Below are 14,147 nucleotides of genomic sequence, written 5' to 3'. Positions count from 1 at the left end.
TTGCACTCTAGATCCTCCTACCTCAGCCTCCCACTGGGATTACAGGCTTGCAGCCACTGCACCTGGCTAAGTAGGACCTGTTTAACAAAGATCTTTAATATAGTTCCAACAGTTCTTCTGGGAGGAGGAACAATTCAAGATTTGCAGAAGTCAAGTTGTCATTATTACTTTAAAAAAAAAGAGAGAGAGTATTCCAATATTAGATATCCCCAAATTACAAAACAAAGACAGGAGATTGGGAGTAGCCAAAGAGTCTTTCATTCTCTTCACTGACCACCGCCTGTTTCTTTTTTTCTATACCTCCCTTGCCATGCCTTCCATTCAACATTTCCTAAAGGTCTTGGGAGGAGATATAATGTAATGGAGAGAGTGCAATCTGTGATCAAATCTTGGTTCTACTAACTCTATCCAAAGAAAATCCTCAGAAAAAAGAATGCCATACATATTTGTTGATTATAAGATGCATTCTAGTATAAAAAGCACTATAGCACCAATTCATAGGTACGGAACCTCAGGAGCATTAGACCTCTCTTGCTTAGCCTTCTCATCTGTAAAGTGGAAGTTGTAACGCATCTCTTGTGAAGGAGTTTTAAGTGAAGTATAGAAATTGGATATGCATTTGAGCTCCCCTTCCTTACTGTCAACATCAGCAACAACTCTAAGGTATGGATGATTGATATATGTATTTTAATCTTCCTGTGGTTTCTAACTCCCTACAAAAGAACTTCTAACAGTTGTAGATGAGATTTTGGTTAGCAGAGAAATGAAGGAAGCTCTGATGCTCCCTACCTTTCCAAGTTTCCCCTCCCCAAGAGAGTCTGGGGAAACCCAGACTTCCAGCATCATAGCTGAGGTCTCCCTTATTATATGTATCACCTTCTCCTCTTTTAGGAAGAAACCTGCATTATTTGACATTCATTACAAATAAAGGACTTAGCCAGCATTGCCCCATATTATCAACCTTGAATACAAGAGTCATTAGTAAACAGAATTAATTATTTCTCAGTTCCCCTGCATAATGACCCCATGGAAATTTTGCTTCTTTCTTCATTAATGTCCACCACCCGTGGAGCCATTCAGTGCTGGCTACTTTGGAAATGGATGGTGGTAATGGTTGCACTAAACATTGTGAATGTACTTAATGACACAATTATATGCTTAAGATGGCAAATTGTATGTTTTATATATTTTACCAAGGCATAAAATTTTAAAAATTTTAAAATTATTAAAACTGACTACTATTGTTGTTGCCAGGCCTTCCAGGAAAGAGTGAGGAAATATCCAGAAGCTTCTAAGCAGAGTTAGGGCAGCCCTCTCTCCAGCAGGGCCACCCAGAGGTCTCCAAGAAAAGATTTCTGTTTTTCAAAGATTTTTGTTTTTCTTTATAATCTAGGCATGTAACCTGGGGACAGCTTGTGTGCCCATGTCCAAAGTCAGTTCCTATAATCTCTGCCAGTCAACAGTCTCCTGTGAACCAGGCCAGGAGACAGATTCTATGATATCTTACTCCCTATCTCTCTCTGCAAAGGTTAAAACTAGAAAATACTGTTATGTGAGAGATAAGGCTAAGAGAATGAAAAGACTAGCAACACACTAAGAAATATTTACAAAACTCATATCCAATAAAAGGCTTGTATCCAAAATATGCAAAGAACTATTTTAAATAAAAGATTTCATTGAGCTATAATATATATATATATATATATATATATATATATATATATATATCATATAATTCTCCCATTTCAGGTTGTATAATTCAACAGTTTGGAGTATATTACATATTAACTTTTCAAAGTTTTGGTAAAATATATAAAAAATTTGCCATTTTAACCATTTTAAGTGTAATTGAATATTGCTACATACATGCATAATGTTGTGTAACTATAAACACAATCCATTGCCAAAATTTTTTCTTACCTCACATAGAGACTCTGTAACCATTAAGCAATAACTCATTACTTCCCCTCCCTTTGGCCTCTGGTAATTCTTATCTACTTTTCTATGAATTTGCTTGGCGTAGCTATTTCATATAAGTGGAATTACACAGTATTTGTCTTTTGTGTTTTGCTTATTTTACTTAGCATAAAACATTCAATGTTCATCCATGTAGTAACATGTATCAGAATTTCATTCTTTTTTATGGCTGAATAAATTTTCACTGCATGCTTATATATTTTGTTCACCCATTCGTTTGTTGATAGACACTGGGTAATTTCCACCTTTTGGATATTGTGAATAATGCTGCAGTGATTGTTGGCATACATGTGTCTGTTCAAATTCCTGCTTGAGTTTACATCCAGGAGTAGAATTGAAGGATTATGGTAGTTCTATGTGTAGCTTTCTGAGAAACAACTAAATTATTTTCTATAGATGCTACAACATTTTTCATTCCCATTAGCAACATATGAGGTTTTCAATTTCTCCACATCTTCACCAACACTTGTTAGCTGGTGTGTGTGTGTGTGTGTGTGTGTGTGTGTGTGTGTTTAAATCACAGCAAAACTAATGGTTATAAAATGATGGCTCATTGTAATTTTGATTTGTATTTCCCTATTGGCTAATAATGTTGAACATCTTTTCACATGCAATTGGTCATTTGTATATTTTGTCTAGAGAAATATCTATTTAAGTCTTTTGCTCATTTTTTATTGGGTTGTGTTTCTTTCTGTTGTGTTGTACAAGTTCTTATATATTCTGGACACTAAAACACTATCAGATTTATAATTTTCAAATATTTCTCCCATTCTGTAGATTTTCTTTTCACTTTATTTATAGTGTCCTTCAGGGCACAGAAGTTTTTCATTTTGACACCAAATTTATCTAATTTTTCTTTGTTAGTAGTGCTTTTGGTGTTATATCTAAGAATCCATTACCAAATCTAAGGTCATGAAGTCTACCCCTAAGGTTTTTTCTAACAGTTTTTGGTTTTCAATCTTACTTTTAGCTTATTGGTTCATTTTTACTTAATACCTATGTAAGATGTGAGTTGGGGTCCAACTTTATTCTGCTGCACATGGAAATCCAGTTGTCCCTGCATTATGTCTTAAAAAGACTCTTCTTGCCTCATGGAATGACCTTTATATCCTTGTCAAAAATCAATTTACCACTGAGCTCTATTCTGTTCTCATATCAATACCATGCTGTTTTAATTACGTTGATTTGGAGCAAGTTTCCAAATCTTCTTTTTAAAACTTGTTTTGGCTATTTAGAGCTCCTTACTATTCTGTATGACTTTAAGGACCAGTTTTTCTATTCTGTACAAAAAAAAAAATCATGAGAATCTGAATAATGATTGTATGGAAGCTGTAGATCAAAGAACTTAAAAATTCAACTATACAGAAAAAAAACATATTTTAAAATGAGCAAAATAACTGAACAGATACCTCACCAAAGAAAATATACAGATAGGAAATAAACATGTGAAAAGATGCTCAATATCATACGTTGATAGGGAATTGAAGTTGAAGCAATAATGACATATCACTACCTACTTATTAGAATGACTAAAATTTTTTTAAATAACAATATCAATTGCTGGAGAAGATGTAGAGCAATCAAAATTCTTTCACTGCTGGTAGAAGTGGAAAATGGTGTACATTACCTTAGAAAAGAATCTGGCAGTTTCTTGCAAAGCTAAAAACATCACCTTACCATATGATCTAGCAATCACAATCCTATGTTATCTATCTACAAAACTGATTTTAAAACTTATGACCACACAAAACCCTGCACAGAATATTTATGACAACTTTATTTGTAATCACCCAAAACTGGAAACAACCAAGATGTCATTCAATGAGGCAAATGGAGAAACAAATTATAGTACAAACAAAATAGCATATTATTCTGCAATTAAAAAAAAGAAATGAGCTGTTAAGCCATGAAAATACGTGAATGAAACTTAAGTGCTAATTTCCAAGTAAAAGAAGCAAGTCTGAAAAGGCTACATACTCTCTTCTTCTAATTATATGACATTTTAGAAAGGACAAAACTGTTCATAGAGTAAAGATCAGTGGTTGCCAGATATTTGGAGAGGATAGAAGGAACAGTAAGTACAGCCTGTGAGATTTTTGTGCAGTGAAATGATTTCATATGATACTGCAGTGGTGGATGCATAACATTGTGCATTTATCAAAACCCATACAACTTTACAGCACAGTGAACTTTAATGTATTTGTTTTAAAAAATCAAAATCCCAGGAATGTATGCAAATGGTATGACAAGAAAATCTGTGTTATGAATGTACATGACAATCTCAATGAAGTGAGTGGAAGGAAAAAATAACTTGGGAAACAATGGGGTTTGTAAGACTAACAGCAAAAGAAATCATGCCTATGTCCTCTAGATTACAAAGTTGCTTCCATGGTGGCACAGTTAATAGTTTTGACACTACTCTGGTGTGTATGCTGGAACTAAGCAATGATTAAATAGATGGTAGATGTTAGGAGTCAAGCTTCTTGCTGTTGGGATGGGAATTTACAGATCAGCAAGGTAATCAGGGCAGAAAGAGCCATGTGGTCATGAATTAGATTTGGAGATGTTATTATGAACTGATATTTGGCTTCTTATAGGTTCATATAGTTGAATACAGAAACATCTACAGATATGTACTTATACCCAGGTTTTAGTAGACATATGTATATCTCCTTGCTCTGTCAAGAGGAAAAAGAAAATGAAACCCATAGCAAGGACCACAGTAGTAAATGTATTGTCCAGATTTAGGTTTCTAATACCATGCTCCAAAAAAAGGAATCAGGGCTTCTTGAAAAAAATAGTTGATTCTAGGAAGAGTTCAGGCAATACACAAGATGAATCTGGAGCATCTTTCAGTGCCAGAAAGTAAGGAATTGTTCAAAAACAAAACACTACAGTATGGGATATATCAAAGGGACACAGAAGCCAACTGAAAAAGCTACCATTGGCCCAAGCTGAAGCAGTTTAAGTATCAAAATAAATAAAGCAGTATTGAATTATAACCCAAAGTATAAAATAAATACTCACGAGTCTATTCTAAAATAAATAAATGGTGACAGAGACAAATTTCCCTTGCAGCATAATTCCAAAACAGTGGTAACTTTCCAGTAGAGAAATCTGGCAAGCACTAACTTGACCAGCTGGTGAAGACCCACATCAACAGTGATAAATCACATTTATTATATGTGTCCTTGATCTGATGTCACAAATCTGGCACTTTACCTCTGTGATCTTCTGAAAAACCCACATCTCCATTGTAATCGTGAGAAAATCATAAGACAAATTTCAGTATGGGGGCCTCGTACAAAACACCTGACCAGTACTCCTCTAAACTACCAAGGTCATCCAAAACAAGGAAAGTCTGAGATACTGTCAGAGACTAAGGAAAGATGATAACTAAAAGCAGTGTGGTTTCCTGGATGAGATCCTAGAACAAAAAAATAAAAAATAAAACAAAAATAACATTAGGTAAAAACTAAGGAATAAACGATGGGCTTTAGTTATACTAATGGATCACTTTTGGTTCCTTAACTCTAATTAATGCATTGCACTAATGTTAAGAAATTAATAATTAATAAAATTGGGTGAGGGGGCTATATGCAAACTCTGACCTGTCTTCTCAGTTCTTCTGTAAATCTGAAACTTCTAAAAAGTAAGTTTAAAACAAAACAAAAACTTGATGATGTAGATATTTTTGTCATTTTTCTAGTGAGGAAACCTCAAAGTAACTGGCACAAGGGTGCTGGCACAAGATTGCACCCTAATTAAATGGCAGGGCCCTTTCTACTGAGTCACACTGACTTTAGACTGTCTGTTCTCAGCTCTCTGCACACCCATTAATGTGTGTGTTTCTTCCCAGGGGATGGCCTTTACACTTGAAGAAAGGCTGCAACTTGGAATCCATGGCCTAATTCCCCCCTGTTTCCTGAGCCAGGACGTCCAGCTCCTCCGGATCATGAGATACTATGAGCGGCAGCAGAGTGACCTGGACAAGTGAGTGCCTGAAGTCTGTTCTCTCTACTTGATTACTGGGCTGAGTTACAGTTTGCTGGTCCACAGAGCATATTCTCCAGCTAGGAAAAGCTAAGAACTCAGAGATCCCAGACCCAGACTATCTTTAGAAAGAGCGATGGTGTCCCTGAGAGAGAATTGTAATGACAAAGTCATAGTCAACATGTTCTTGGAGAACAGAGAAGGGAACATGAACTCAACCAGTAGCACCTGGGAGGTCTTCTTGGAAGTGGCAGGAGATGAGTCAGCCAAGAAGCACAGAAACTTCAGCAAATAGCAATGGGGTTCACTAAGGGCATTTCACTAAGAAAGAAGAGATGATGCAAAGATGTACAGAGAAGGATGTTAGGAAATGGTACATGCAGGATCTTGGAATAAGGGGAACATGGTGGGGGATAAGGCAGACGGACAGGGACACCTTGTCATATGTCGGAGGTTATAGGCAGTGGTTAATAACCTTGTATCTTCTCTGAATCCCCATCAGTAGAAATGTAGACACACAGAGCCTATTTGGGAGAACCTGGTCAGTTTAGCAGCTTTACTAAAGAAAGTACTCATCTCTTAGGTCACATGGCTACAAACTGGCACAGCCAGGATTTTTACACAGATAACTGAATCCAGAGTCTATACTTTTAACTTCTCTGTTACACTCCAACAGCAGAACCCAATATCTATAAGACTAGACTCTAGTTCTAAACTGAGTTCAAATCCACATTACACCACTTAATAACAAGTTACTTCACCTCTCTGGATCATTCTCTATCTATACAATGAGTATGTGAAAGATATCTAACTTGTAGGGATTAAATGAGGCTAAAATGTGTTAGTGTTTATCATGTGCTTGGAGTACTACCTGACACATAGTAAGCACAGTGTAAGAGTTTGTTAAATGCATGTGTCACATTGCTATGGGGTCTAGTAGAAATGTTGGAAGAAGAAAAACTTTCCCTCTATGTCCTTAGAGCTAAATAACCAAGACTTTGGGTCTGATGGTATTGCTGCCCTTAAGTGCAGAGGTCATGGGTGCATGTCAGGGTCATCCTACACCTATCTCCCTGTGCTTTCCACATACCAACCATTGCTTCTAAGAGGTAGTGAACAAACAAGCCTCAGCTCATCCCCCACTCCCAAAGTGCTAGACTCTAGTATCTAAGGATAATACTCACATTAACTCTAAGGCCATACTGCAGTCCAGGTCAAATATTCTCTCCTTCTTGATCATCCCACTCAGGTTGGGTCTAGCCATGTCACTTGGAAAAGCAAAACAAAAATTACATAACAGGGCTGGGGAGATAACTCAGTTGGTAGAGTACTTGCCTCACAAGCACACGGCCCTAAATTCAATCCCCAGCACCACGAAAAAAAATTATATAACAAATTCAACTGATAACATGAGACATGCCCCAACTTTGAACAATCTGAGCCTCCTCCCTCTTCTGTTAAATTCATAAAAGTTAAAATAAGTGCAATATTAAAGATAATGAACTCTAAATATTAAACTCCCAAATCCTTGGTTCTTTCCAGCTGGATGGACTTCACTCATTTGCCTAGGAAGACACTGGAGGCTCAGGGAGGAACGAGAGTGCCCATCGCTGGGAACTCTCAAGGGCACACTCTGAGAGTTCTATGAATACTATGTTAACTACTTTGATCTACTCATTCCCAGGACTCCCTCATTTCCTCAGGTGCTTTGGGAAATGCTAAGAAATCTTCCCAGTTTCCTTTGGGTAAGGGCAGTATGGACTGGTAAACGTTTAATAACTGACTGTCTCTGGGAGTGAGGAGGAGCAGAATGTAGAATTGAAAAAGATGTGCATTCATGGCTACTGGGTGTGGGAATCCTCTACGCTGGCAATGAGCTGAGATCCTGACCATTCCTGAGTATGTCTTCCCTTCCTAAAAAATTGTCCAGAACACAGAGTTTAGTTTCTTTCATGAAGAAGAAGGTGCTGAGGCTCCAGAAAGTCACAAGACTTCCTCAAAGTCACACAGCTGGTACATGGCAGACCTGGAAGTCAAACCCATAGTGCCAATGCCATGTCCAGGGTTAATTCCCCTACAGCACAGGTCTCTTCCCCTACCAGGGCATGTCCCTCAGCCTGCTCCATGCAAGGGCCTTAAAGTGCCCCCACCCTCTCTCCCTAACAGTTGTCCAGAAAGACTAATTCAGCAGCCAGACCTCAATGTGAACCTCAACCCCTGAGTTTACTCTCCCAGAGATTTTTTCATTTTTAGGAGTATGAGTGGAAGGCTCTTTTTCTACCTTAGTGATTTCAGACTTCTGGGAACACGTACAAAAAAGATTATTTTCATAGCACACCTCTTGAGATGGCTTGCTACTGAGTTGTTGTGCACTCTGCTCGTGACAGAAAATAGCCTTGTCACAAGGAAAGGAAAGTTTGTATGTTATTCCTGCCTAGTACTTTACTGGGCCTACTTGACCTCCGGAATGTTTTTGTTCTTTTTTCATTAATCAGTGTTCACGTCGTAATATCACTATTTCACGCATCAATTGGTAGAGGGCACAGCTTAGGTTCAAATCTACCATTAAACTTTGGGTAAATTAATCTCTCTGTCCATTAGTCTCTTTTTCTCTAAAATAACATAGGTTATAGTACCAACCTCACAAGTCACTGAAAGCTTTAAGTGAGTTAGTGTAACCTATTTTGGACAGTACCTACAGGGCGGCTGTAATGATAGGCAACTGCGAGGCAGTTCATATTCTCCACAGTTCTTAGAGGGCAATTCCAGGGCTTAGGGAAGATGGGCGATTTGGCCGTCAATGGGCCATTGCAGCTGAGCAGGAGTAGAGCCCTGGCCTCACACCAACCCTAGTGGCCTTGGCTCTTTCCACAGCCTCAGCATCAAGGGTTTGAGGTACTCCTGAGATCAGCTTGCTGCTTCTCTCCCTTTCCAAGGTACATCATTCTCATGACGCTCCAAGACCGGAATGAGAAGTTGTTCTACCGAGTGCTGACGTCCGACGTGGAGAAGTTCATGCCGATCGTGTACACGCCCACAGTGGGGCTGGCCTGTCAGCACTACGGCCTGACCTTCCGTCGACCACGGTGAGCCAACCTGAGGGGCCGTTCCACAGAGGGCTTATTGACATGTTATTAGGCAAAAATATTGGCACTGCATTTCCTTCCAGAGCTAAAGAATTTGGGTATGGGTTTCTAAAGATACCACATTTTTATCATATTGAGTTCATAATACATATTTTTTTAAATAGGAAAAGTGGGAGGATTTTCAGAGTCCTCAGTGCAAGGTGCCTGATATAGAGACACACAGTTCTAGCATTAATGATTAGTAATTATTAGTGTTATATGTAGTGGAATATTACCAGCAGGTGATTATTAGCCTGTGTTAGGATATGTAAACATACAATGTACCATGTATATATGTGTAATTTACATTTATATAGAATTTCTAAGTCAGGGTTTATAAATCATGTGTTCTATGGGGAACAGGTAATCATGGATCTATGATAGCTTTTAAAATTTGAGTTGTACCATGAAAGGTGAATGCAAAGAATTAAGACAAAAAAAAAAAAGCCTTTTACAGTGATCCAAGCATATCCATTCACCCTGACTAAATTGTGTGGTCTCTGGGACCCTGTAGTGGTGAAACAGGAGAGTAGACAGACTGGGTAGAATTGGCAAGGGATTCTGCCCAATGGGGTAAGTCCTTTGTCTCCACACTACCAAGGGGGTTGGACTAATAGGGGACTGCTTCAGACTGGTTCGAGCCTCACTCAAGGTCCTCCCAGAGGTCAGCAGCAGGCATTGGTGAGGCAGCAGTGAGGGGCTCCATGCAGAAACAGGCCTCTGCCAATCACTTGCTCCCAGAGAACCAAATTATCTTTTGGTGGAGGTAGAGAGTGGACTGTAGAAGCGGGGAGCACAGTATAGAAAACAGGCATGAGACAGACTGAGCAGGGAGCTTAAAAATGAACTGGAACTAGGAGAAAATCATAATAACTGTAAAGGCCAACTATAATCCTAAAATCTGACATATCTTTACACATCTTACTTATCACAATCCTCCAGTAGGTAGGCCCTATTATCATCCTATTTGCAGACAAGGAAGCAGAGGCACAGAGAAGTTGCCCAAAGTCACATAGCTTATAACCATCAAAGCCAGGACTCAAACCATGCAGTCTAAACCTGAGTATAATCAGGTGGACTGGTAAACCATCACACTATTCTGCCTCATGGTTTAGGTCTGTGCACATTTATTTGGTGGGCGTTCAGGTTGAGTGCCACTGAGCTCTATCAATATTTGATGACCCAGGACTCTAAGGTAGGGATTGCCAGATACCATTTTCAGAGCCCTCCTGGGAGAAATGGATCCAGCCAGTCCAGGAGGGTGCAGCTGGGTGAGCCTGAGGCAGGCTAGGGCAGACTGAACCAACTTCTTAGATTAGTCCCTCACCCTCCTGGTACAGACTTCCCACACGTGTTATGCAGAAACCCTTCTTCAGATGATTACCCAATTAAGTCATTTGACGTTTGACATTCTGAGCTGTTGCTCTAGGTTTCCATTTGGCTGCATTCCAGGTGTTGATTTCACACCTGCCTTGTTCCTGGGGGAAAAGATCATTTGGCTTCACCCCAGCCCTGAGGTTCATCTGAGGCCTGGCTTGGAATGGCTTTATGGATTAGCATCTGAAGGGAGGACAGACCTGAGGCCAAGAGGAAGAGAGCCAGGACTTCTCGGTTTCTGAAATGATAAACATTCCTGCCAGGTTCCTGGAAACAATGGAGTCCTCTGTGAAAGGGCCTGGCCCCCCCACCAAAGCTAATTAAGTCCAGCTGATCCTAAAATTAGACCTCCAAATGCCAGAGTATCTCACAGGTACCTGAGGGTCCTGGGCAACTAGACATAGGAGAAGGTTCTGGACTCTGTAGGCCTTCCCTGTCTTATCCTGCCTCTCCCCTGGCACATTCTCTCCATGTGCCTCTATGGGCCTACCTTATAGGAATGCCCTCTGAAGGTCACTAGAATGTGACCTGGAAGTAATGAAAGCTATCTGTGACAGAGGTCAGGACAGAATTCAACCTAGAAGAAGGGCACAGAGAGGAAAGCCTATATGGTGTCCATTGTCAGTGAATACTCTTGCTTCCCAGGCCACCTCCTCTTGATCAGCACTGTCTTCGTTCTTCATCTTCTTAGACTTCAAAGTGCACATATTTGTGGACCTTAAATTTCCAGTTCCAGTGTGAGATCCAATCTGTATGGGTAATGGAGGTATTAAAGAAAAAAATTTCAAGATACCTGTTAAAGGTGGTGAGACAGACTGTATTCAAGGGGGCATTGCCAGAGGTATAGGGACCACTGCAATAGAGTAAGGAAGAAGATTGGTCTCAACTCCAACTCCAACAAGGACAAGTGAGAATCTATAACCAATGAGTATGGTGGGGGTCAGTGAATGGGAAATTACTAAAAGGAAACATCAAGAATAAGGAGTTCCTGGCTAAACTGGCTTGATAGGATTATTGCTGAAGGCAAGCCAGGGTGATAAGATTTCAAAATGGTTAGATACTAAGTGTGCGAAACTTTTGCTGGAACACAAAGTAAGTTCTTCAGAACAGAGAGAGAAGCCCACCAACTGACCTAGTCAAAAAGAACTCAGGATCCTGACTGAAAGTTTGGTCAAAACTGAGTTGTGGTGCCAAAGGAGGTTAGATTTGGAAGCCAGAAAGTCTTGAACTTGAATCTCAGCTCCTGATGACATTGACAATTAACTCAGCACCTCAGTCTCCTCATGTGTAAAATGAGAATACTACCTATTCATGTAGCTTCTTGTGAAGATTTCATGAGATTCCATATGTCAATGGCCTGACCCTAGGAAATGTTCAGCATCCATGAACTGCCTCACCTATATCCCCAGGATGGGGTATCTGACTCGTCACCTCACCCAAAAATGTAAACCATAAATCCACTGAGGGCATCTCAGTCCCCTGAAATACCACCATCCTCTGTTGTTGGATTCAGACCTTAAATTTTCCGTATTTGTGCTTGATTAGTAAATCCACTAGCAAGTACCTGTGAGGAATTAGCAGACTGTACTGAGTTAAGGAGCTCAGGCAAGGAGTGGGACATAGTTTTATATGTAGTTGGATGTTCTGTGGAAAATACCTAAAGAAATATTTGGATTTGGACAAAGCCAGCAGCCCCTGGCCCTAAGCCAAGTTGCTATCTTTCTTATCTACAAACAGGTGGGTTTCTGTGTACAGACCAGTAACCCACCAGTAATAGTTAATACAGGGTATTAACAACTGTCATTTGTTGAATGCTTGCAACATTCGTGGTGGGCCCTAGGCTAAGTACTTCATGTATATTTTATCTGAGCCCTAAAAGAACGTTACCAGGTGCTTTATGGAAAAGAAAAGAAAAACAAACTTGTCTAAGATGTTATAGCTGACATAAATGTGTTTTTCCTGAATATCCAGGGCCAGCTTCTCTTGGCCCTGGTGAACATGATGCCTATGACATAAATATTTGCAGGCTTACCTTCTTATAAACTCCCTTGTTTGGTGGGTCTGCATGGGGAGACACATACACACACACACACACAGAGCAGTAAACATGGTGGACAGAGCAACGGGGCAGGAGTCCAGAGTCCAGACTCCACTGGATCAATCCCTGACTAATAACCATATCTCCTTGGAACCCTGTTACTCCACTTCCCAAGTGGTGTTGCAAAGGTCAAATGAGTAAATGCGTGTGAATATATTGCATCAATTGTGCAGTATATTAAATTTAAAGAGATATTACTTTTTCATCTCTTCTCCCCCACCCTAATCCTCACAAAGGTGTATGGTTAAGGCACATATTCTTCTTGTAGTTTCCTGTCCCCTGGTCAATACATCTGATGAGGCTCATTTTCTTGAAACATGTTTCTCTTCAGTCACCTCCACCACCACTACCCACGTAAATACACACCTACAAAGGGAACCCTGGTACATGAATCATGTGCTTCTGCTTCCTAAATATCCAATGGATCCTATTTCTTGTCATACACAGAAAAAATGGGATGTTAACAAAATGGCTCAACAAAAGCCATTCTGGAAAACAAAGACAACCTCATCTCAGCAAATGGAAATACCCTGGCACCCAAGGCATACAGTCTTTGAGCATATCACTACCTAATTTCTAATCCAGGGATCAGTTGACTGCACATACACACACACACACACACACACACACACACCACAATTGGGAGGCAGGTATAAAGCAAAGATTAGCATCATCAGACCCACCTCAACCCTAACCTCAGAGAACTAAAGCACTGATTCCTTTCACCAAGACTTTTCCACATCTGATTCTACCCAGACTCCTCTGCCAAACTGCTTCAGCTGTCCTGCTAAACAGGACCTGAGAAGAACAAGGTCAATAGCTGGTAGTCAACTTCTCTGACTTTCTTAGTCCTTCAGCATTGGGTGTCATGAGAAGAGCATTGGATTAGGAGTCAGGACATCAGTTTCCACCTTTACCACCCACTTTCTGAGTGTGAATTTTAAGGCAACTCACTTTGCTTATCGGTCTGGAACAAAAGTGGTAAGGTTAGGTTGCATGGCTTCTGTGACTACTTCTATAACCAAGTTAGAAATGAGATCTTTTTTTATTAAAATATTTTTATTTTTACAGACACATTTTGATTCATTGTACACAAATGGGGTACAACTTTTCATTTCTATGGCCGTATACAATGTATATTCATGCCATTCATGTAATCATACATATATAAAGGGTAATACTGTCTGTTTCATTCTACTGTTTTTCCATTCCCACTTCCTCCCACCCCTTTTTCCTCCAAAGTTCCTTCATTCTTCCCTTTCCCCCACCACCGCCCATTGTTATATATTGTCATGCACTTATCAGAGAAAACATTCAGCCTTTGGTTTTTTGGGCTTGGTCTATTTCACTTAGCATGATATTTTCCAATTTCATCCATTTACCAACAAATGCCATAATTTTATTCTTCTTTATGGCTGAGTAATATTCCATTGTGTGTACCCAAAGGACTTAAAATCAGCATACTACAGTGATGCAGCCACATTAATGTTCATAGCAGCTCAATTCACAATAGCTAGATTGTGGAACCAACCTAGATGCCCTTCAATTGATGAATGAATATAGAAATGAGATCTTGA

At 39.7% G+C, this 14,147-nt stretch overlaps 1 protein-coding gene across 3 annotated transcripts in view; it reads left to right on the top strand.

The window, feature by feature from the left end:
* Positions 1-14,147, top strand: part of Me3 (malic enzyme 3) — a 213,258-nt gene that overhangs the window by 93,321 nt on the left and 105,790 nt on the right. For all 3 annotated transcript variants that reach the window (XM_047519454.1, XM_047519455.1, XM_047519453.1), the window contains exons 3-4: positions 5,837-5,970; positions 8,907-9,056. In XM_047519454.1, coding sequence (XP_047375410.1) covers positions 5,837-5,970; positions 8,907-9,056 — 284 coding nt within the window. The remainder of the gene's footprint in view (positions 1-5,836; positions 5,971-8,906; positions 9,057-14,147) is intronic.

Source organism: Sciurus carolinensis, chromosome 11 (assembly GCF_902686445.1).
Source record: "Sciurus carolinensis chromosome 11, mSciCar1.2, whole genome shotgun sequence".
Classification (NCBI taxonomy): domain Eukaryota; kingdom Metazoa; phylum Chordata; class Mammalia; order Rodentia; family Sciuridae; genus Sciurus; species Sciurus carolinensis.
The sequence above is the reverse complement of the archived record's forward strand: the minus strand, read 5'-3'. Positions and strand labels throughout refer to the sequence as shown.